The sequence below is a fragment of the Apium graveolens genome, chromosome 9 (genome assembly GCF_009905375.1).
Source record: "Apium graveolens cultivar Ventura chromosome 9, ASM990537v1, whole genome shotgun sequence".
Taxonomy (NCBI): Eukaryota; Viridiplantae; Streptophyta; class Magnoliopsida; order Apiales; family Apiaceae; genus Apium; species Apium graveolens.
The window spans coordinates 70,096,529-70,119,103 of NC_133655.1; the positions used below are offsets into that span (position 1 = coordinate 70,096,529).

The following is a 22,575-nucleotide window of genomic DNA, read 5'->3' on the forward strand; positions in this document are numbered from 1 at the left end:
TAACCCTGAGGGGAGTGAACAGGGTGTGAGTGGTGAGGGGAGGGGTGAACATCAAAGAAACCCCCAGGATAAGGAAGGAGAGTTAAGTGCTTCCCAAGCTAGCCAAGCCACAGTTTCTCAAAAAGCTGTGGTGGTTGAAAAGGTATCTAGCACATCCCTAGTTGCATCCTCCCAAAAGGATGTTACTATTGAAAATAGTTTCCAACCAGGAACACAGAACAAACGAGGGAGGGACACTAAAGCCAAACACTCACCAACAAAAGCTTTTATTAGAAGAAAGAAGGCTAGAACCCAATCTTCTACACAGGGTGCACACACTGCACAGATACATCCATCTGTATCTATGCCTTCTCAAACTCAGTTTGATGTGGCTCCAATAAATGTGGAGTCACAGCCCCATTCTCTCACAATAATCACACATCAATCACCAAACACTTCATCACCATCTCTGGATATGGATATGTTATTCCCATCAATTCCTGATTCTCCCTCTTTACAACTCAGGGAGGAGCCCCACTCAAATACAGGTGATCATCATCTCTTAGATGATTTGTTGGATCACCCGCAAATTCTTTCAGATATAATTGAAGGATCTGTGTCACCACATCTCAAATCAATCTACACAGATTCAACAGTTATATCACTTTCAATTTCAACTTCTTTCCCTTCTTCAACGGATATCACTCATCCGTTGACAAGTGGTTGCTCTTCAACGGATAAGCTTAACAGCAGTTATCCGTTGATAACATCAGTTTCACCTTCAACGGATATTCCACATCCGTTGATAGTCTCTCCACACATAACTGAATCAATTCCAAGTGTAGAAGACATGAATACTGTGCAATCACTCTTAGGATTGAGGGAAGGGTGTGAAAATTTGAGTGAGAGGCTGGGTTGCTCCCAGGCAAAAGGAGAGATTGAGAGCTCAAAAATGCATGCTATTTCTTCCAGCATGGCAAAAGTAAGTGAGAGGAGTACCACCTTAGTAGGTGAAGGTGAGGGAGTGAGTTGTGTGAGCCAGGGGGAGCCCCTGATGCAAGAAAATAGAGAAAAAGAGAGAAAGGCAGGTACAGTAGATATAAGGGTGGAACCAGCCATTGCTATTGAGTCAATGATTGTGGATGATGCTGAAAAGGAAAGACAATTTCAGCAACATTACAAAGCTGTAATTGATAACATTTCCTTGGATGCTGACACTTTTACTCATCCTGTGTCAGCCTATCAAATGTTGGCTGCTCAGGGCAATGAGGAGGCAGAAAAGACACTACATCTAGTACACACAACAGAATCTCTTCAAAGGGATAAAGCTGCTATTAAAAAGATGCCTTCTACAGCTGGTGAGCCATCTGAGGAATTTGGAGTAAATTCTGATGATGATGACTCTGTTTCTTTTGATGGAAGCATGAACTTAGGGGGAGATGAAGGCCCTAGTTCAATTCCAAATCTACCTGAATGGGCTTTGACAAAGGAGTATAGATCAGGGGAATTCAATGTCTCCTTAGTCAAACAAATCAACACTATTCAACAGGCCATTCAGAACACTTCACATGCAAGTATCAAGTCTATCCTTCAAGCTCACCTGGACTCACTGCATCTCATGAAGTTGCAGCAAGTAAAGCAGAATCTGAGTATGGATGATCTCAGGAAGGATATTGCTGACTTGAAATCCTACAGTTCTGAAAAATTGGATTCAGTCATGCCCTATGGTACATTGCAGGACTTGGTTTTGAGATTGAAAAAGGAATCAGTTACTGAGAAAAGGCTGGCCAAGTTGGAAGACAGAGTTCAAGTTATTGAAGATTCTGTGGCCACCATTCTTCACAACCAACAATCTCAAACCAGTCTCCTAATGCAGCTGGCAAAAGCACAAGGCTTGACCCCTCTCCTTGATGATAACAAAAAGGGGGAGAGTAAAAGGGAAGGGGAAGGAGAGCCATCTACAAAAATCAAAATATCTAAAGTGCTAGTTCCTGCCATCACTACTTCTCCAATCATTCAAATCAAAGGAAAGCCTGATGGAATTGATTTGATTCAGCTAGCAGCAGCTGAAATTCAAGTGAAAGAGCAAAGGAGGAGAATTGATGAAAGGTTGCAACTGTTGTTTGGCTCTACACAAGATAAATCAACATCTGTGAAATATAGCACAAAGATTGAACCAATCAACATGGAGCTCAAGTCAGTAGGGAGACATAAGGATGGAGAAGCTTCTTCCAAAGAACTACAAGCTATAATTCTCAAGCCCAATAAAAGATCCAATAAGGACTCTACAAAGAATCCTTTAAAAGAAGTGGACTTTCCTCCTCCAAAAGCTGATGAGAACAAGCTTTTAGGTAGGAGTATTGCTTATCTCGAAGAGACCATGGATGAGGCTGTAAGGAGAAATAGGGCTATTATCTCTAGAGAGGGAAAGAGCATATGTGTGATGCAAGGACATCCCAAATTCTCAATAGCCAAGAAGGAAGAAGTCAAGCAACTAAAGGCTGACAAAAGAGCACAAGCAAAGCTTGAACAACAGCTAAAGTCAAGTCAAGTTGAAGAAGAGAAAGGAATTGAAGTCAGGGGTGAAGACAAGATTGCAAACCTAGATGAGGTTTTTGGGAGTATATTTGGTGAGAGTATGGAAGAAAGAGAGGAATGGCAGAAGGGAAATAGAAGAAAGGCCAAGGCACATAGAAGGAGTGAAGATAATACTGAAGTAACCAAATCTATATCTAAACCACTACCTTTCATACCTGAACCTCTTGTTGCTAATCCCACTATAAACATCCATGGTGAACCAATCATTCCAAAAGAGGAACCTATTGATTGGGACACCATCAAATTGCCTACCTTTCTAACCACTCTTCCACTACCAAAGAAACAGAAAAGAAAACCCAAATCTACACCTCCCATAACCTCTAAGAAATTCACTCAAAAACAAAAGCCTAAGCCTAAGCCATCCATTTCTAAAGATGATTATGTTCACATCTGTGACATAAAAGAAATTTCAGACATTGAACTCTATCTGGATGAGCTGGAGGATGTAAGAGGAATAGCTGCTTACAGACAGCTACCAGAGAGATTAGTGTTCAGATACAAAGGAGCTGGGGAAAGAACATGGCCTCTCCACAGGATTCTGAATGAAGGCTACTCTACCTTGATTAGAGTCTTTTCAGCTATACAAAAGGATTCTGGCTTTACCAGAACTGCCAAGACTGAAATTCTCAACAAGATTGCCAATATAAGGAAAACTTGGAGGGAGCCCAATGCTTTACCCAGGACTTTACTCATTCAAGAAAGGGGAATTACAATTCACAAATCACCTCATTGGTTGATGGAATTTAGAGATGATAAAGGAGTCAGAAGATTTTTCAGACTTGAAGACCAACTCAAGATTGCCAGCAATGAAACTCTCAAGGAAATGCAATCTAAGTTGGATATCAGTGTTGAAGATGAAGCTGAATTCTTCAGACAACTCCAACTCCAAATTGAGGAAAATGACAAAGGGCTAGGAAAGAAAACCAGGGAACAAAGAAGAAAAAGATGATTTGCTCAGGCTAAAGGAGTATCCTTGGAAATACTGTAAATCTTCAATTTCCTCCTAGTACATACATTTTTGCAGCATTTTCAAATTTCTACTTAGTTTCAATTCATATATCTGTTAAGTGTTTTGTTATCATCAAGTTAACCCTGAATTTATGCCTACAATTCTTATAGACATAAATAGGGGGAGATTGTTAGGAATATATGTGCATTAGTTTGATGATATGTTTAACAAAACACTTAAGTAGAAATTCAGTGTCTGTAGCCTCAACAGATAAGACCACTTTGGCTATCCGTTGATGGTGTAGCTTTACTTAGAAATAAGTCTAGTGTTGTAGCATATTTCAGTCTCTGTATTTAAGATGTAATTCTTAGAAGTTGAGAGAAACTATGAGTCATGTTGACTACTAGAAGATATGCAGATAGGAAGGCCAATTGTAAATATTTCATGCCTTGTAATTTTGTATAAATGAAGTGGTATCAACGGATGACTTAAAGACCTTCAACGGATGAGAAGCTAAGCTTCAACGGATGTCTCTAAAGCTTCAACGGATAACATCCTTCAACGGATGAGTGCATCAACGGATGAAGGCTTCAACGGATGTTCTGTTGATTAACCGTTGATAAGTGGTAGTTGTACCTACAAACAGAGGCACGTGGGTGAACAGAGATTACTGAAATGTGGCAGCCTAATTTCAGGAACATCAGAAAAGCAGCCGTTCTACTCTAGTATAAAGAGACATTAAGTCAACAAAGTACTGGAGTGAACTGGAGAAGAAACAAGTGGAGATCTTACTTTATTATTATATATATCCTTGTCTTCACTTGTAAACTTGGTAACATATAAACCAAGTAGTAGCTAGTAATTAGATAAGAATTTTTCCAGAGCTGTTTAGAAAAATCTTGAGAGAAAAATTATCTAGTTTGTACTAGGATGCAGCTGTGATCAAATTCTTAGATCACAGAATTTCTGAAATACCATCTCTGGTGGAACAACAAATCCACCAGAAAAGTTTTTAAAGGTTTATTGTGTTCTTTACATTTGTGTTTGAATATATATATGTCTGTATCAGCTTAAAGCAATTCACACACTTGTTCATCTTGAACACACAGTCTTTATAAACTGCTCAAAACTTGAAAAAGTTTTGAGATTTACATTCAACCCCCCTTCTGTAAATCTCATTGTTAGTTCTCTAGAAATAACACTTTATCTGCAAATTGGCTAACACTGAGAAGATTCACTTCAAGACCAGCTATTAGTGCTACATCATCAATGACAACATTTCCAGAAACAATCTTGCCATATCCCATTGTGAATCCTATGTTGTTGTCTCCAAAGGTCACCAAAGGGCCAGCCTTCTCCTCAAACTGTAATAGCAGGGCCTTATCACCTATCATATATCTGGAACATGCACTGTCTATGATCTATATGACCTTCTTCATTTTGCCCTTCACACAATGAGTTTTAAGTATGTTTAGCAACCCAAGCAGTGTTAGGCACTTTCTTCTTGTTAACTGATTTAGCAGAAGTAGAATGAGTTATTTCAGATAAAATAGAATTCATTGACTATTGTACATTTTCCCTTTTTGCTCTAGACCAAATTTTTGTTACTTTAATGTCTACTCTCAGCTTGTGGCAACTTTTCATTACTTTCAAGCTGCAAGGAATGCAATCAAACTTGTCACAGAATGAGTAGGGATCATTTGCATCTGCTTCATTGTATTTGCAGGCTCTTTCAACTGGCTTTCTAACAACCTTTTTACAAAGGTGAGTTGGGTGATTCACAGAGTTACATTTCTCAAATTTCTTTCTTGGAGCATCTGCAACATAAGCAAAATTGTTGCTTTTATTTATCCCAATTTTCCCATTTCTATTTTTCTTCTTCTTTCTTGCATCTTCAGTTTTGGTTTCTTTGACATGTGTCTTGAAACCTTGGCTGTCCATGAGATTCTCTTCAGCTTTGGAAGATTGAGTTGCTTCTACATTTTTCTTTTCATTGTCTTCATCTGTAATTTCTTGCTTGATAGTCAACTCTTCTTCACTGAAGTAAACTTCACATGCCTTGAACATAGGTGAAACAACCTATATCTTTCTTTTTATTGTTCAAGGCATCATAATTAAGACAATTAGCAATATTTGCACATGGCTTGTTTTTCTCATGGTATTGTCCAACCAACTCAGATGCCTTCTTGAAGGACTTCAACTTCACTTCATTCTTTTCCAGCTTCTCCCTTAACACTGCTTCAATTTTACTTACACACTTGAGCTTGTTCTTCATATATGCATTCTCTTGTCTTACAACTTCAAGCTCTACCAACAACAATTCAGCTTCTTGTTTCTCATTTTCAAGCTTCTCATTTATCTTAATCAGTCTGCTAACCTCTTCATTAGCAGCAACCACAATTGTATGAATGTGAAACATTTCTGTGCTCATCTTCTCTACAGTTTCCTTATATTGACTCATATTTAAATCAATGGTAGTGAGAGTTGGTACCTGTGATTTTGATGAGGATGATTCTCCTTGCTCCAAGGCCATTAGTGCATAATTTCTAACTTCCTCATTTTCATCTTTATTAGAGTCATCCCAACTTTTTCCCTCTGCAATATAAGTTTTGCTTTGCTATTTCTTCAGAAGAGCTTCATACTTTGCTTCCAGTTCAAGATAAGCTTTGTCTTTCTTTGCTTTCTTGGGTTTCCTGCACTCTGTAGCAAAATGGCCTAGTTCATCACATTTGAAGCACTTTATCTTTGATCCGTCAATAGATCCAGTTTTATAACCATTTTTGCTATCAGTTGTGTACTTCCCTTTTCCTTTCCAGCTGCTGTCTTTGTTGAATGATTGTCCCTTACCCTTGAAGAATCTTGGCTTCTCTACTCTAATATTAAAGAACTTTCTTTCCAGATAGGCCATTGACTGATCAAGATTATTAAGTTCATCCAAGGTGTAGAAGTCATATTCTTCCAATTTCGGTATGACTTATTCCTGTGAATCATTATTTCTTTGCTCACTTGCTGAGGCAACTGGAGTCTGGGATCTTGACTCATCATTAGAGGTCTGGCTTTCATTGACAATTAGAGCACTTGAACCATATACAACATGCCCTTGACCAACTCTTAATGATTTACTTTGAATCATCTCTAATTCATATATTTTTAAGATTCCATACAGAACTTTCAGAGTTATTCTGCTCAAGCCTCTCCCTTCTCTGATTGCTGAAATTTTTTGTTCCCAATGATCAGGGAGTGTAACCAAAAATTTCAAGTTCACTTCTTCAGCTTCATAGTATTTGTCATGGAGTTACAAGTCATTTATCAGCTTGTTAAACCTTTCAAACACATCAATGATACTTTCTTTTGGCTTAGCCATGAAACCCTCATACTGTGAAATCAGTATCCTTCTTTGATTAGATCTAACTTTCTCAATTGCTTCACAGAGTATTTCAATCTTTTCTCAGATCTGCTTAGCAGTGTCACATTTGAAAATGTTATTGTACATTACATTGTCAAGTGACTCTATTAATATTAGCTGCAAGCCACTATCTAGGGAAACTTTTTCTTTCTCAGGCTCAGTGTACTCAGAAGGATCTTTTGGAGCACAATGAGCTGGAATAACCATATCACCATCTGTAGATTCCTCAACTCTAACCATAGGAGTGAAGGACCCATTTTTAAGAATTTAAATGTAGAGTGGATTGGTCATCCTGATAAACAACAACATTTTCTTCTTCAATAGAGTGTAGTTAGTTTTATCAAAAGTAGGGATTTTGATGCTACTGATTTTCTGTGTATTCATTCTTCCGAGATCTTGAAACTGTTTACTTTAAGATTTTGCTCTGATACAACTTGTTAGGTAATGAATTACACACAGAAGGGGGGGGGGGGGGTGAATGTGTTTTTATATTTTTCTGCTTTTCTTGAAATATTTATGGTTGTGAACAAAGTAAATCAAATCTTGTAGTAAAATATGTTAAGACTTAAATTGAACATGCAACAATGAATAACACAGATATTTCAAAACTCACTTAATTTTATATTAAAATTAAGAATATTTTGCTACAAAATTTCTAGGCTCTTTGTTGATAAAGAGTTTAGCTTCTTTCTTGAGAGAGTACAAGAATTTCCTGATCTAATTGTTACATCTAACAAAGGACCAGTGTTAACTTTATATGATAGTTAACTACTGGTTTACACAGTGTATAATAAGAGATGCTATTCACTTTAGTAAACTGTCACTTATCATTCCATTTTAGGAAAAGTATATCTTCCATTTCTGGCTTAACATATCTTTGCATACTGTGTTAACTTTGATCTTCCTATGTCAGTTAATCTTCACCCTTGATCTTGCACACTCTTCAAACAACTTTTTGTAGGCTTGTCAATCCAACTGGTTGGATTATTTGTTGATTGTTAATCTTGGATATTGAACTGGTCTGCATTTTATATTTTGGGTTTTACCTCGAGATCTCCAGTTTGGTATATAGAGAACTTGACATCTTGATAAGTATATTGGTTTATCGAGATCTCTCATTACTCTATAGTTGATTTGACTTGTAGAGGTCTCTGAGTTCTCTATAAGACAATTTAGCTTGTCGAGATCTCTCATCTTCATATCTTCAACTTGGCTTATCGATATCTCTGAGTTCTCTAGTGACTTGTTGACTTGTCGATAACTCAGAGTTCTCTAGTGATTTTTGACTTGTCGATATCTCTGAGTTCTCTAGTGAAATTTGACTTGTCGACAACTCAGAGTTCTCTAGTGAATTTTGACTTGTCGATATCTCTGAGTTCTCTAGTGAAATTTTACTTGTCGATAACTCTGAGTTCTCTAGTAAAGAAATGACTTGTCGATATCTCCAATCTTCATGTCTTCAATTTGGCTTGTCGATATCTCTGAGTTCTCTAGTAGCTTTCCTGAGTTCTCTATAAGTCATTCTAGAGTTCTCGAATGACTTCTCTATAACACTAAATCTGTGACTTGTAGAGATCTTGAGTTAGAACACTTTTCTCAAAAAAGATTTATTTAACTCCAAGCTTCTTCATAATTCTTTTAAGGCATGATCTTCTTGATCTTCTTTCAGATAGAATTCTTAGGCTTGATACTGTTTAAAGAAAAAGACTCCAGTCTACTCTTTGACATTTTTACAGACTTTAAATGTTACAATACGATATGCAAACTAAGATTACAATACAACTTACTTAGAATTGTCAATTTGACATAGTCTTGTTATTGTACATGCACGTCTTGCACAACAAAACCGGACCAGACTGTTTGAAATTTCGAACCAGACTAGACCAGACCGCGATTTAACAGTTTGGTCCGGTCGGTAAAGGTTTGAAACCTAACTAAATACATAAATATAAATTTTATTATTTTTTTAAAATTTAGAATACAAATTTTACATGTAAAATACTAATTTGAAGATATTCATTATAAAACAAATATATAAAGTATAAAATAAACTTAAGTAATATATATATACATAAAAATGGTATATAATTATAATAAATATATTAATATATATTCAAACGGTTCGGTTCGACCTTAACGGTCCAATTTGGAGATGAAAACCAGGTCGAACCGTAAAATAACGATTTTTTATTCATACCAAACCTAGACCAAAACGAACCGCCGAAAAAATCGAAAAAGGCGGTGTGGTCGGTTTGGTTCGGTCCGGTTCAGTCGGTTTGACTTTTTTTTGCTCACCCCTACGGATATCAGATTAAACCGGACCAGAAATCGGATTATCCGGGTCCATTTAAAACTTCCGTTGTTTAGGAAAATTAGGATTTACGGGACAAGTGTTGAAAATAATGATGTATGAAACTATAATTTTGTCATCATATTATTAGTTGGGAAAAATGGTGACACATAAATTAATTTAATATAAACATCGATTGTAAATTAGTGAACATGATGAATATAAACATATTTCTTATTGCACACTTGTATTACATTTGTTGTTATCTAGTTTTTAGAATACTCATCAAACATAAATGATTATTTCTTACTATCTTTCTTACTATCACTTATGTCGAATTTGCAAGCATGGTCAATGTAAACTTGTTAATATTGATATTACACACTTATATCAAATTTGTTAATAATACTAATGAAGGAATGATGAGTCAATTAGATATTATCCTAAAACTTTGAAAGTCCCAGAGAGAAACAATCAAAATGTCACTAAATATTTTTTTAAAAAATCTAAAATAAATATAATTTATCATGTATTTATATATATAATTTTTTTATTAAAAAAAGTAAAAACCGGATCGGATCCGGATATCCGAATTTATGAAAAGTTGTGATCCGGATCCAAATCTGAATATATATAAAAAAACCGGATCCGATATCCGGTCCGAATTATTCGGATCAAATATCCTAATTATCTGATTTTTTTAAATAGGATACCGGATCGGAAATTCGGATAATCCGGTTATTGGATTTTTATGCTCACCTCTATCTATTGGTTGTTAGGTGGTATTTCCTTACAGTTGTTTGGTACGGAAAATAACAAGCTAGATGGATGACAATTGTTGGATTCAATAATAAAATAATATTGTATTAATATTTAAACTGCTCTCATAGGTTCAGGTTTCGAATCCCGTCAATAGCTTATTATATTTAAACTTTTATGTTCTTTATTTTAACAATTTCTACATGTTCAGGGTTCGAGCCTCATGAACAACATATTATATTATAGTTGTTAGTACGACAAATAACAATCATCAGATCTAAAGCTGGATGGATGGCAACCGTCGGATGGCAACCGTCGGATGCAACAATAAAATAATATTATATTAATATTTAAACTACTATGATATGTTGAGGGTTCGAATCACGTCAATAGCGTATTATATTTAAATGTTCTTTATTTTAACAATTTCTATAGGTTCAGGATTTGAGTCCCGTAAACAACATATTATATTATATTATTTATTTTTAGTGAAGTCTCATATTATCATAAAACATGTATTATTATAACTTAGTATATTCTTCAATTTTATTTTCCAACTATTGAAATATATTTTAATTTTGTATTTTAAAATAAAACACGTGTTATATGCTACTAAACAATTCATCCAATATAGGCTATAGATACTAGATGTACCCGCCCATCTTCCCGCCCATAGCGGATGGGGTTAATTTGAAGCATTCCAATGTACACTTAACACCAAAATCTCACATTCAGTTGAATTGAGCATACTTATCATCGACACCAAATTAATCTCTAATTAAACCGAACTATTTTGTTATCAAAGAAAACAAAAATGGAAGAGTATATGGAGGAGTATTTAAAGAGACACTTTGCAGTAGAATCAAAGAATCCATCGGAAGAGGCCTTACAAAGATGGAGAAATGCTGTTTGGCTGGTCAAGAATCCTCGTCGCAGATTTCGTATGGTTGCTGATCTTGCCAAGCGTGCCGAGGCTGGCCGCAACCGTCAAAATATTCAGGTTATTACATATGTTTTATGTACACTTTTATACATACTCAACATCTAAACATTTGCGGCCAACAGTGTTTTAAAGGATTAAAACCTAAATTAAATAAGTATAAACATTAATATATTAATATTAGAAATACATATGTCAGTAGTATTTCTTATGCTAAAGGATAAATAATTTCCGTAACATATCATATAACAAAAAGAATTGCGGACACATAAAAAATGAATTTTATGCATTGATACTAAAAATACTAATTACTTTACAGTTTACATATATTGTGAAAAAGATCCTAATCGGTTTTAAGGTTGAACCGTTAAATATATAATTACTTGTATTAACCTAAGTCAGCCTTATTCCTCTTTTCTTTTATATCTCTCTGATATTTTCATCTTAAAATTATATTACCTCCCCTGCATATAACTTTCATGGATGTTCTCAGTCACAAAGTACTAGTTTGTATTTATTTACACACTACACATACACTGCAAACATTTATTGTTTTCAGAAAAATTACTAGTTTGTTTATATTTTTTTTGTTCATGTCTTTTATAAATATTCATGCTGTAAACAATTCTTGTTTTCAGGAAAAAGTCAGAATAGCCCTGTATGTACAAAAAGCAGCATTACATTTCATTGATGGTATGGTATATATTGTATTTTCTGCACATTATTTTGTTCATTTAAATGAATGAACCTATCTGTATTTTCTTCATTTACATTCTTTTTGTGAACTGCAGCTGTTAGCATTAAGTCTGATTACAAGCTCTCTGATAGAGTAAAAAATGCTGGATTTGAAATTGAACCAGAAGAGCTAGAAAGCATAAATCAGTCGCACGATATAAAGAAATTGGATCCGCATGGAGGCATAAAAGGATTTGCATCAAAATTAAAAGTGTCTCTCAGTGATGGAGTAATGTCAAGAAATGTACCAAAAAGACAAGAAATTTATGGCTATAATCGCGTCGCAGAGAAGCCCATGAAACCATTTTGGATATTTGTATGGGAAGCACTTCAAGATATGACACTTATAATTCTTATGGTATGTGCTGTTATTTCTGTTGGTGTTGGTATTGCTACTGAAGGGTGGCCTAAAGGTATGTATGATGGAGTTGGAATCATATTATGTATACTTTTGGTTGTAATGGTTACTGCAATTAGTGATTACAAACAGTCCTTACAATTCAAAGACTTGGACAGGGAAAAAAAGAATATTATGATACAGGTAACAAGGGATGGAAGCAGACAAAAAGTGTCAATATATGATTTAGTAGTTGGAGACATTGTTCATTTGTCTATTGGAGATCAAGTTCCTGCAGATGGGCTTTTTATATCTGGTTATAGTCTTACAATTGATGAATCAAGTCTGTCTGGGGAGAGTGAGCCTGTTAATGTGGATGAGAAAAATCCTTTTCTTTTATCCGGGACCAAAGTACAAGATGGTTCTGGAAAAATGCTGGTGACATCTGTTGGTATGAGGACTGAGTGGGGAAGACTTATGGTGACTTTAAGTGATGGCGGAGACGATGAGACTCCACTGCAAGTGAAACTCAATGGTGTTGCAACAATTATTGGGAAAATTGGGCTGGTTTTTGCTGTTCTGACATTTTTTGTTATGACAACACGATTTATTGTTGTGAAGTCGCTTAATAATGAGATATATAAATGGTCAATGTCTGATGCTTTGAATCTTTTGAATTTCTTTGCAATCGCCGTGACAATACTTGTAGTAGCAGTTCCAGAAGGTTTACCACTAGCAGTGACACTAAGTTTGGCCTTTGCAATGCAGAAGTTAATGAATGACAAGGCGCTTGTTAGGCATCTTTCAGCATGCGAGACAATGGGTTCTGCTAGCTGCATTTGTACCGATAAAACTGGAACTTTGACTACAAATCATATGGTGGTTACCAAACTTTGGATATGCGATAAAGCTAGGGAGATAGGAAGTGGAGATAATACTGGAAATGCTTTGAAGAGATCAATATCAGAGAAATTATTGAGTATTTTTTTGCATTCCATATTTCTTAATACTAATTCTGAGGTTGTGAAAGATAAAAATGGTAAGATTAACATTATGGGGTCTCCTACAGAATCAGCTTTGTTAGAGTTTGCATTGCTATTCCAAGGTGATTATATGGCGCAATGCAAACAGGTTAAAATTGTGAAAGTTGAGCCTTTTAATTCCGTCAAGAAAAAGATGTCAGTGGTCGTTGCTCTTCCAGGTGGTGGGTATCAAGCATTTTGTAAAGGGGCTTCAGAAATAATTTTAGGAATGTGTGATAAGATTGTTAGCAAAAATGGTGAATCCGCGCCCTTATCTCAAGAACAGCGGAAGAAAATTACAAATGTGATCAATGGTTTTGCATCTGAAGCTCTCAGAACTCTTTGTTTAGCTTTCCAGGACATGGAAACTTCACAGTCCAATGAGGATCATATTCCTGAAAGTAACTATACCCTCATTGCAGTTGTTGGAATTAAAGATCCGGTTCGCCCTGGGGTAAGGGAAGCTGTAAGAACTTGTTTAAATGCTGGAATTAAGGTTCGGATGGTAACTGGTGACAATATTCATACTGCTAAGGCCATTGCTAGAGAGTGTGGTATTTTAACAGATGATGGTGTGGCTATAGAAGGACCAAATTTTCGAGATAAAAGTGTCCAGGAGTTGCAAGATATTATACCTAAACTACAGGTTCAAAAATAACAAAAGTGAATAAATATTTGTTTGAATTCAATGATTACATCTTTTTACCTTACCAATAACAAAATTTTCTTGTGGATAAGGTAATGGCTCGATCATTGCCATTGGACAAGCACAAGTTAGTGAAGTTGTTGCGAAATGAATTCCAGGAAGTTGTGGCAGTGACTGGTGATGGAACAAATGATGCTCCTGCTTTACACGAAGCAGATATTGGACTAGCTATGGGCATCGCAGGAACAGAGGTTTGTCCTTTTCAAAAGATTAAGCAACTTCAAAACTTTAGTCATAAATGCAATACCAAGTCCAAAGACGAATGTTAAAGCATCGAACTTCACAACTAAAAGTCCTACTTAAAAAGTTGATAGTTTGTTGACAAACAAATCATGAAATTCATACAGTATGTTCTATCTGATTCGGCATCTGGTTATGCTTTTACTTCTTATGTACAGGTTGCAAAAGAAAATTCTGATATAGTGGTCATGGATGATAATTTTAAGACAATAGTGACAGTGGCCAAATGGGGTAGATCAGTTTACATCAACATTCAGAAATTTGTACAGTTTCAGTTAACTGTCAATGTTGTCGCACTCATGACTAATTTTGTTTCAGCCTGTGTGTCAGGTTCTGTTGTCTAAACTCCATTTTTATTATTCACGAATGTCTTTTTGGAGTCGAACAGACATCCAACTAATCATAATCTTTCTATATGATCAATGTTCAGGATCAGCTCCTCTTACGGCTGTGCAGTTACTTTGGGTTAATATGATTATGGACACTCTTGGAGCATTAGCACTTGCCACAGAACCTCCAACTGATGAGCTAATGCAGAGCCCCCCTGTTAGTAGGAACACTAACTTCATAACGAGGATTATGTGGAGGAACATCATTGGCCAAAGCATTTACCAGCTTATTGTTCTTGGCATTCTTAAGTTTTGTGGGAAGCAACTCCTTCACCTCCATGGTGCTGATTCTCTTTCTGTTCTCAACACACTGATATTCAACACTTTTGTGTTTTTCCAGGTACCACTCATATAGCTCATCGATCTACCTAATTATACATTAGGGAGTACATATATTTCAGTTTGTAGAAGTTGTAAAATATAGCTACATAACTACAATTCCAAACCTAACAATCTCACACGCAAATTTCATGTAATTTTATTAGGTTTTCAATGAAATTAACAGCAGGGATATGGAGAAGATAAATATATTTCGAGGAATGTTTGACAGTTGGGTGTTCATGATTGTAATGGTGTCGACAGTGACATTTCAAATCATCATTGTAGAATTTTTAGGTACATTTGCAGAAACTGTGCCACTGAGTAAAGACTTATGGATAGCTAGTATTTTGATGGGAGCAGTAAGCTTACCCATTGGAGCTCTTCTCAAGTTAATTTCTGTATCATCCGACAAGCATCCCCAGCAACATGATGGCTATGAACAACTCCCAAGTGGTCCTGATCTGGCATGAAATACAGAAATTACTAATATCTTCAAACATTTTTGCAGGCATTTCATTTACAAGAATGATAAACATGCTGAAAGTTTTGACTAATATACACTACTTATCAGCGGATTGATACAAGAGACATATATAGTGATAATCCTACGATATTATTATATTATTATATTATTAAGACTATAATTTTAGAAGATGATCTTTTTACTTTAATTTGCCAACCCCTTTCAATGAGGTTGTCTTCTATTTATACCAAGTCCCAAATGGGTTTTATTTTACAAATTGGGTCTTCTTGGACTTTACATTATGTTCCATAATTATTCTAACTATGACTTATTTGGGCCGTCTTGTCTTGGTCCAACATTTGTCCCCCTTCTAGTTTAAGCAACTATCTTTTAGATTTGCGCTTTATTTGTTTCTTGACCTGGCAATTGAGAACATGAGTAAAGAAATTGAAATAAAAAAAAATAAGTGTTAGTAAAAAACAAGAAAATAAAGACGAAGACAAAGAAAATATGAGTGAATGTGTGTGCGTTGTCCCTCCTTTTTCTTTTTTTAGGTGTATAAGTACTTAAAAAAAATTGACTTGTTTTGCTTTTTATTTTGTGGGAGTTATTGATTGGGGATTTGTCTGTTCGGCTTCCTCCTCCTTCTTTATCAACGTTGTCGCGCCTGTCCGGAGGAGTTCTATCCAGTTTCTAAAGTTCGGCCTCTATAGCCATTTCCTGTAAGTTTCCTTTCCTTTCTAGACTGAATTACTTCCTATTTTTTGTGATTTATTCTTGATTAGCTACATCGATTTCCTCTTTTATTTATCAATGGATCAATCTAGTTCCTCTTCTATCCGTACTGTCTCTGGTCGAGATCCTGGTAAACGGCCCCTCGAGGAAGGTGATCAGAAATCTTTCTTGAATTTGAATGATTTGGAGATTCCCGATTTAGAGCAGTGTGGGTCTTTTGATTTTATGAACGAAGATGAATTGTTGAGGGGTGTTCCTACAGGACCTCTTCCCTCGCCCTCTTTGAGCCCTCGAACGTTAGAAAGGAGGCGTCGAGTTGTTGAGCATAGTCTTCGTGCGGGTATGGAGGAGTTTGGGGATAAGTCGAGTTTGAATTATTTAAGTTATTATATTACCAAGGATCCTCCATTAAGTAAGTTAAAATCATACGTGATTTATCGAATGGTTATCGTTATCGAGTGCCGACGGCTTATGAGAGGGTATGGATGATGTCGGAATATGGGATGCCCGGGATACCTATAATACTTTTTCACTTCGGGCTCCGGCTACATATGCATCCGTTTTTCTTGGCGATGTTCGAGGCCATTGGTTGCGGGGTTAGTCAGTTGACGCCCAATTCCCTCGCGCAGCTTAGTGGGTTCGTCGCTCTCTGTTGTGATAGAGACTTGATTCCTTCGTTTAAGCTTTTCTTCTCAATTTATGCTGTTAGGTATCACGATGAACAAGTTTATTTTGACTGTCCTTACAAATGGATTAAGATTGTCAGTGTTAGGTCCTCTAACTCGGGGTATCACTCCAAGTGGTTGTATTTTGGGGGACCGGATTTAGAATTTGTGAAACTGTGTGGGAAAGTAAGTCAACTTACTATCGACTACTTGAATAATATCGAGAAGTGTGATGTGAAGTATTTGAACGGGTTTCATGGATTGACATCTGTGTATATTCATCTTTAGTTTTTAAGGAACCTGATTTTTTAGAAATGCATGATTGTAAGGGGGGATTTCTAGTGATTCGTTTTTCCTGTTATCTCATATTTATTGTTGTATTACTTCCTTCTCTCCCCTTTTTTTTACTGTTGTTTCTTGCATTAATATTACTCGTGCTGAACCCTTCTTTTGTTTTGTTTGGTATTAGTGGCTGGAGCTTCTTTGGAGAAGATTCTGAACAGCGGGGTTAAGGGGAGATGGACAAGGCTATGATGTTGCTTGTTAAGCGAGCATCGAGGAAGGGTGTCGATGGTGCCCCTCCAGCCCGTCGAGGGTTGGGCATTCTATGTTGATCGAGTTATTGGATGACCAAGGAAATAAAGTTGTAGAAGATCCTGGGAAAGCTGTGTCGGATGTGGAGCCGGCTGACCTGAATACTCGCAAGAGGGGTCGTCGAGAGGTGGAAGAGGAAAATTTTAGAGATGGTGGGTTTGGTGAGGCGAACGTGCCGGTTGGTGGAATGAACAGAACCCTCACATTGGTTGGCAACAGGGAGAAAATGGTTCCTACCATCGATCCTCGATCTAAGAAAGAGGTTGTGAGGGTCGAGATTCAACCCAACGAACGTTGGACGGGTGGGACTACTGTGCCGCTGAGGGTTTTTAACCTTTTTCATCTTCCTCAAGATGCGGTTGCTTTCGATGGACATCGTCGAGAGGATTTAACGGATCGATGTAAGAGCCGAGCTGGGAGGGTATGTTAATTTTTCCTCGGTACATTATCTTGTTTGAGTTTTGTTGTTTCGTATCTGTCTGCTCATTTTTTATTGCTGTAATTTTGAATTGTGACAGTTTCTCGCTGATTTAATGCATATTGTGGAAGAATTTCGGGCTGGTGGAAGCGATGAGGCTCGAGCGAAGTTGGAAGCTGAAGTGATCGCTTTTAAGGCAGAGAAGAAGACGCTTGAGGCGAATTACTCGGGTTTAGAGAAAAGGTCGGTTGATTTGGTTAATGCAAACACCGCATTGTCAAAGAAAGTAAGCGAGATGGATGTTAAAGGCCAATCAATGGATGCGAAGGTGTCGGAGCTCGAGCAGAAGCTTCGCGATGCTGAGAAGGAGCGCGACAATCTGAGAGTCAAATGTGAGGCCTTAAAGCGTCAGGTTGATGGGATGAATTCATCATATAAGCTTATTGTTGACGAGAATACCGCTTTGAAGGCGGAGGTTGAGAAAGGGGTCGAGGATATTGCGAACGCTCTCGGGGATGGCTATGGGCGATGTGTTACGCGCATGCAAGGAGCAGGGTTCGATGTCACGGGGCACACTTTTGAAGACTATGTACATGACCTCGCGGCTTCGCATTCTGATAGTCCGACCGATAAAAACTGAAGGCGGGGAATGCCCCGTAGATGATGTATGGATTTTAAGTTTCATTTAATGACTTTGGGTTTGTGGTTTCCGTGAAGTTGTGAACTTAGGCTTTCCTGTTGTTGATCTTTAGACTTATAATATTTCTTGCTAATTGCGGTTGGTGGATTTTATTTGTCATTTTTCATTTGATTGTATTCTGTGTGTTGTGCTTAAAGAGATCTCTCTATTTTAGGCGCTTAAAATGTTCTTTTGAGTTGTGTTATAACTTTCCTGTAGTTAAAAATTTCGTTTTTCAAAAATATATTGTGTTATGGTGTTCTTACCTGAGGTAATCGTGCTAATTTTGCGTATCCAGGTAGTATTACTTCATTTACTCCCCCCCTTTTTTTTGAATAAGTGTAGGTTTTCTTTTTGCACTCAATTCGTAGTTATCAAGCATATTTGTTTCGTTTGGAATTTTGTTATAACACTGAATTTTTCGTGCAGTCGAATCTATTAAAGATAGAATATAGAGATAATTCCACTTGATTGATTTTTTTTGTGGAGTAAGCGGGGGATGAATTATGATATTTTCGCAAAATAACTTAAAGCTTTCATAACTTAAAAGTCCCTCGATGGGGATCTCATAACGACCCTCATTGCATTGAGGGTTGGTTTTTGGTAGGGCCATATGGCCTCGAAGTTTTAATCATTACATAAAGAGTTAATCACTGGTAAAATTTCTTGAGGTGGATGCCGTTCCAGGCATTCTTAATTGGTTGACCATCGAGGTACGAGAGTTCGTATGTTCCTGTGCTGACGACCTTCGACACCTTGTATGGGCCTTCCCATGTTGGTTTAAATTTTCCTGAGATTGTTGGTTGTGATGCGGCAGAGTCTCGAAGGACGAGGTCTCCCACTTCGAATCGCTTATTTTTGACTTTCTTGTTGAAGTACCTTGTCGTCTTCTCCTGCTGTGCGATCATGCGAAGTCTAGATTCCTCTCTTGTTTCTTCAAGTAAGTCATTGTGAAAGTGTAACCCTTTGGCAGCAAGAGAAGGATCGAAGACCTCGATCCTCGGGGAAATCAGACTAATCTCAACATGCAAAACAGCGTCGACGCCGTACGTGAGACAGAAAGGAGTTTCTCCTGTTGCACTTCGTGGAGTTGTTCTGTAGGACCACAGCACATTAGGGAGCTCATCAACCCAACATCGGGGAATTTCTTCTATTCTTTTCTTTAATCCTTGTAAGATGGTTATGTTCGTTACTTCTGCAAGGCCATTGGCCTGTGGGTATGCAACCGATGTTTTGACGTGTTGGATTTTCAAATCGCTTAAAGCCTTTTCGAATTGTGCGCCTACAAATTATGTCCCGTTATCCGAGACTAAAATCCTTGGAATTCCAAATCGAAACACCACATATTCCATAGAAAATTCAATCATCTCTTTGGTTTTGCCTCGACCCACTTCGTTGCGTAGTCGACTGCAACCACGATGTATTGGCACTGACTTTTAGATTTTGGGAAGGGCCCCACGATATCGATTCCCCATTGATAGAAAGGGCAAGGGGCGAGGATCGAGTTGAGCTCTGTTGTGGGTCGATGACTCACGATCCCGTGCCGTTGGCATGCCTGACATTTGCGGAGGTAACTTTCGTAATCTTTTCGGAGTGTGGGCCAATACATCCCCTGTCTCATGATTTTAAGAGCTAGGTTTTTTACCCCGAGATGTTCGCCACATATTCCCGTGTGAACCTAGAGGATTTCTTGATCGGCCTCTTCTGGGCTTAGACATCGGAGAAGTGGCTCGGTTAAAGCGCGTCGATACAACACTGAGTCGACCGTGCAATAGTTCCTTGCCTTAAACATGATAGCGCGGGCTTCAATTTTCTCCATGGGAAGTTTGTTTTCTAGGATGTATTCGAGGATAGGGCTTCGCCAGTCAGAATTACTCTGGATGTTGTGGACCATCGATGTGTCGACAGCGGGGGATTTCAAGCTGTCAACATATATTGGGTCGAGGTTTATTTTCAGATTGGACGAGGCTAACTTGGCGAGGGAATCATCCACTGATTTTCTGTTATATCAGCATTTGAGAGTTTCCAGGAGGAGAATTTCTTGAGCAGCTCTTGTGTCACTGCAAGGTATTTAGCCATGTTTTCATTGTGAGTCTTAAACTCTCCGCTTATTTGCTTAACCACCAGCTGAGAATCGCTGAATATGTCGATAGTATCTACCTCGAGGTTCGTTGTCAATCTTAATCCCGCAATTAACGCCTCGTACTCGGCCACGTTATTTGTCGCTTGGAATTCGAACTTAAGGGCTTGCTGGACTTTAAATCCTTTTGGGTTGATAAGAATTATCCCAACACCACCAGAATTCGAGGTTGATGATCCATCAACAAACAATAGCCACGGTCTTAGCTGGGCTTCCTCGGGATCTGACCCTCTGGCCTTGAATTAGCATTCTGCTACAAAATCTGAGAGGATCTGGGCCTTTATGGCTGTTCGTGGTTTATACTCGATGTAGAACTAACTTAGTTCGATGGTCCATGCGACGAGCCTTCCTGTCATATTGGGTTTGTGCAAGATTCTTTTGAGTGGCGCATTTGTCAGCACGTGTATTCCCTTGCTTGGAAATAGTGTCGGAGCTTTCTGCTGAAAGAGATATGTCCTAAGTCCAATCATGTATGAGGATTTAGGAATAACTTTTATGTAATATGTTTTGATTTCATTGATATTAATAAAAGGCTTGTTTTGTTTTTTATTGCGGGCTCTATCTATTTAAATGTTTAAATAAGATATACCACAGTTTAGAGTAAAGCTTTTTATGGATTGTGATGAGATCATAATAATGAGACCTAAAAGATGATAACTCTAAACTTAAATAGTTCCTGGTCGTAGGATTACTAACTGGTAATTAATAATCCGCAAAGATCGGTACATAATATGCTTGCTTCATTATGAAGGATGTCTGTTCTCATAGACATTTGTGTGGTAACACTATAGCTAGTATGTAGGTGCTTATTATAGAATAAGTTCACTGAACATGACTTACACAGCTGAACAACTGATGGAGTTTACTCACGTGTCAGCAGTTGTTCACATAGTGATATTTGTACAAGTATCCTTAGACTTGAGGTCATCATAGTCATCTTGTGTACACTGAACTATGCTTTGGTTTAGTTCTTGGTCTCAAGGGACAATTATAAGGGCTCTACTGGGTATAGGAATTTGTACACGAAGATAGTGTATGATCAATAAAGGCTCTACCCTTCCAGTGAAGGAAGAGAATGTTCAAAGCTGATCCACTTATGTTAGTTCAGGAATCTCTGGCCAGAGTGAATGAAATTAGAAAGGAGTTTCTAATTTACATTAAACAGAACTAAGCATAGTGAATGGGAAAGCAAGTGATTAGATAAGATAGGCTTGACACAAGTTCCATGCCTTGTATTTAATCTTGACATTGAAGGATAGAAGGAATTAATTGTACGGTAACTACTCACTAAATAGGTTCTTGGTATTCTAAGCAGTGAATTCATATTATCCGGATAGTCGCGATATGCTGAGAAGTATCCCTCACGATGTAGAATAAATATGATTAATTAATTAATCATATTTAATGAATTAGAGAATTTATATAAATAATGATAAAATAGTTTTATTATTATTTATTTCTACTACCGGCTTAATATTGAACCTACAGGGTCACACCATAAAAGAGAATGATTTAATGGTGGAGGAATTAATTAATAATGGCTGATAATTATTTATTTATAAAATAAATAATTAATTGGCAAATTTAATAATTGATTAAATGAGATTTAATTGATTATAAATTAATTAAGAAAATGTTCTTAATATTATTAATTAATAATTTAATTTTTAGAAATTAAATCAAGTGAGAGAATTATTTCTAAAGAGTTTAGAAAAATGATTAATAATTAAAAGGTGTTTTAATTATTAGTGAGAATAATAAATGGTTAATAATAATAATATTTTATGGGAAAATTTTCAGCTGAAAATTTTGCCTATAAATATACTATTATAAACCCTATTTTTGCCTCAACCAAAAAGATTTACAAAACCCTAATTCTCTCCATCTCCTCCTCCTTCATCACATCATTTTCTTGGTGGATACCGGTGGAGTGCTTCACACTTGAGGAGCAGCTGCTAAGGATCTCCGTTCATCGTTTTTGGATCGCCATTAAAGACCTCCATCTTTCCATTAACGTAAAGCTTCTTAAGGTAAACATACTGAATTATGAATTAAATATTATTTTTCGCATGGATCCTGCGGAGGGTTTCGTTTTTTTTTAAGATTTAAATTTACATTTTCGGTATGTTTATGTGCTAAAAACCCTTCATCTGCTAGCAATGACCAAGGCGTACACGAGCTTTTCGACCTGAGGGTACCGAGTTTCAGCG

At 37.0% G+C, this 22,575-nt stretch overlaps 2 protein-coding genes across 2 annotated transcripts; one reads left to right on the plus strand and one right to left on the minus strand.

The window, feature by feature from the left end:
* The first annotated feature begins 10,723 nt into the window (after positions 1-10,723).
* On the plus strand, positions 10,724-15,397 carry LOC141684611 (calcium-transporting ATPase 4, plasma membrane-type-like). The gene is made up of 7 exons (XM_074489666.1): positions 10,724-10,981; positions 11,560-11,614; positions 11,713-13,661; positions 13,754-13,912; positions 14,120-14,291; positions 14,392-14,690; positions 14,836-15,397. The coding sequence occupies exons 1-7, from the start codon at positions 10,796-10,798 to the stop codon at positions 15,139-15,141; spliced, it is 3,126 nt and encodes a 1,041-aa protein (XP_074345767.1). The 5' UTR covers positions 10,724-10,795; the 3' UTR covers positions 15,142-15,397.
* A 3,478-nt stretch (positions 15,398-18,875) lies between these two features.
* Positions 18,876-20,304, minus strand: LOC141685305 (uncharacterized). The gene is made up of 2 exons (XM_074490413.1): positions 20,199-20,304; positions 18,876-19,507 (listed from the first exon to the last, which is right to left on the minus strand). The coding sequence occupies exons 1-2, from the start codon at positions 20,302-20,304 to the stop codon at positions 18,876-18,878; spliced, it is 738 nt and encodes a 245-aa protein (XP_074346514.1).
* Between the last annotated feature and the right edge of the window lie 2,271 nt (positions 20,305-22,575).

Excerpts from the sequence above, each read along its gene's own strand:
- LOC141685305 (XM_074490413.1), bottom strand. The coding sequence starts at position 20,304 with ATGGCTAAATACCTTGCAGTGACACAAGAGCTGCTCAAGAAATTCTCC. Across the intron at positions 19,508-20,198 it reads GTGGATGATTCCCTCGCCAA|GCGCACAATTCGAAAAGGCT; the intron begins GTTAGCCTCGTC and ends CATAATTTGTAG.
- LOC141684611 (XM_074489666.1), top strand. The coding sequence starts at position 10,796 with ATGGAAGAGTATATGGAGGAGTATTTAAAGAGACACTTTGCAGTAGAA. Across the intron at positions 10,982-11,559 it reads GCAACCGTCAAAATATTCAG|GAAAAAGTCAGAATAGCCCT; the intron begins GTTATTACATAT and ends TCTTGTTTTCAG. Across the intron at positions 14,691-14,835 it reads ACACTTTTGTGTTTTTCCAG|GTTTTCAATGAAATTAACAG; the intron begins GTACCACTCATA and ends TAATTTTATTAG.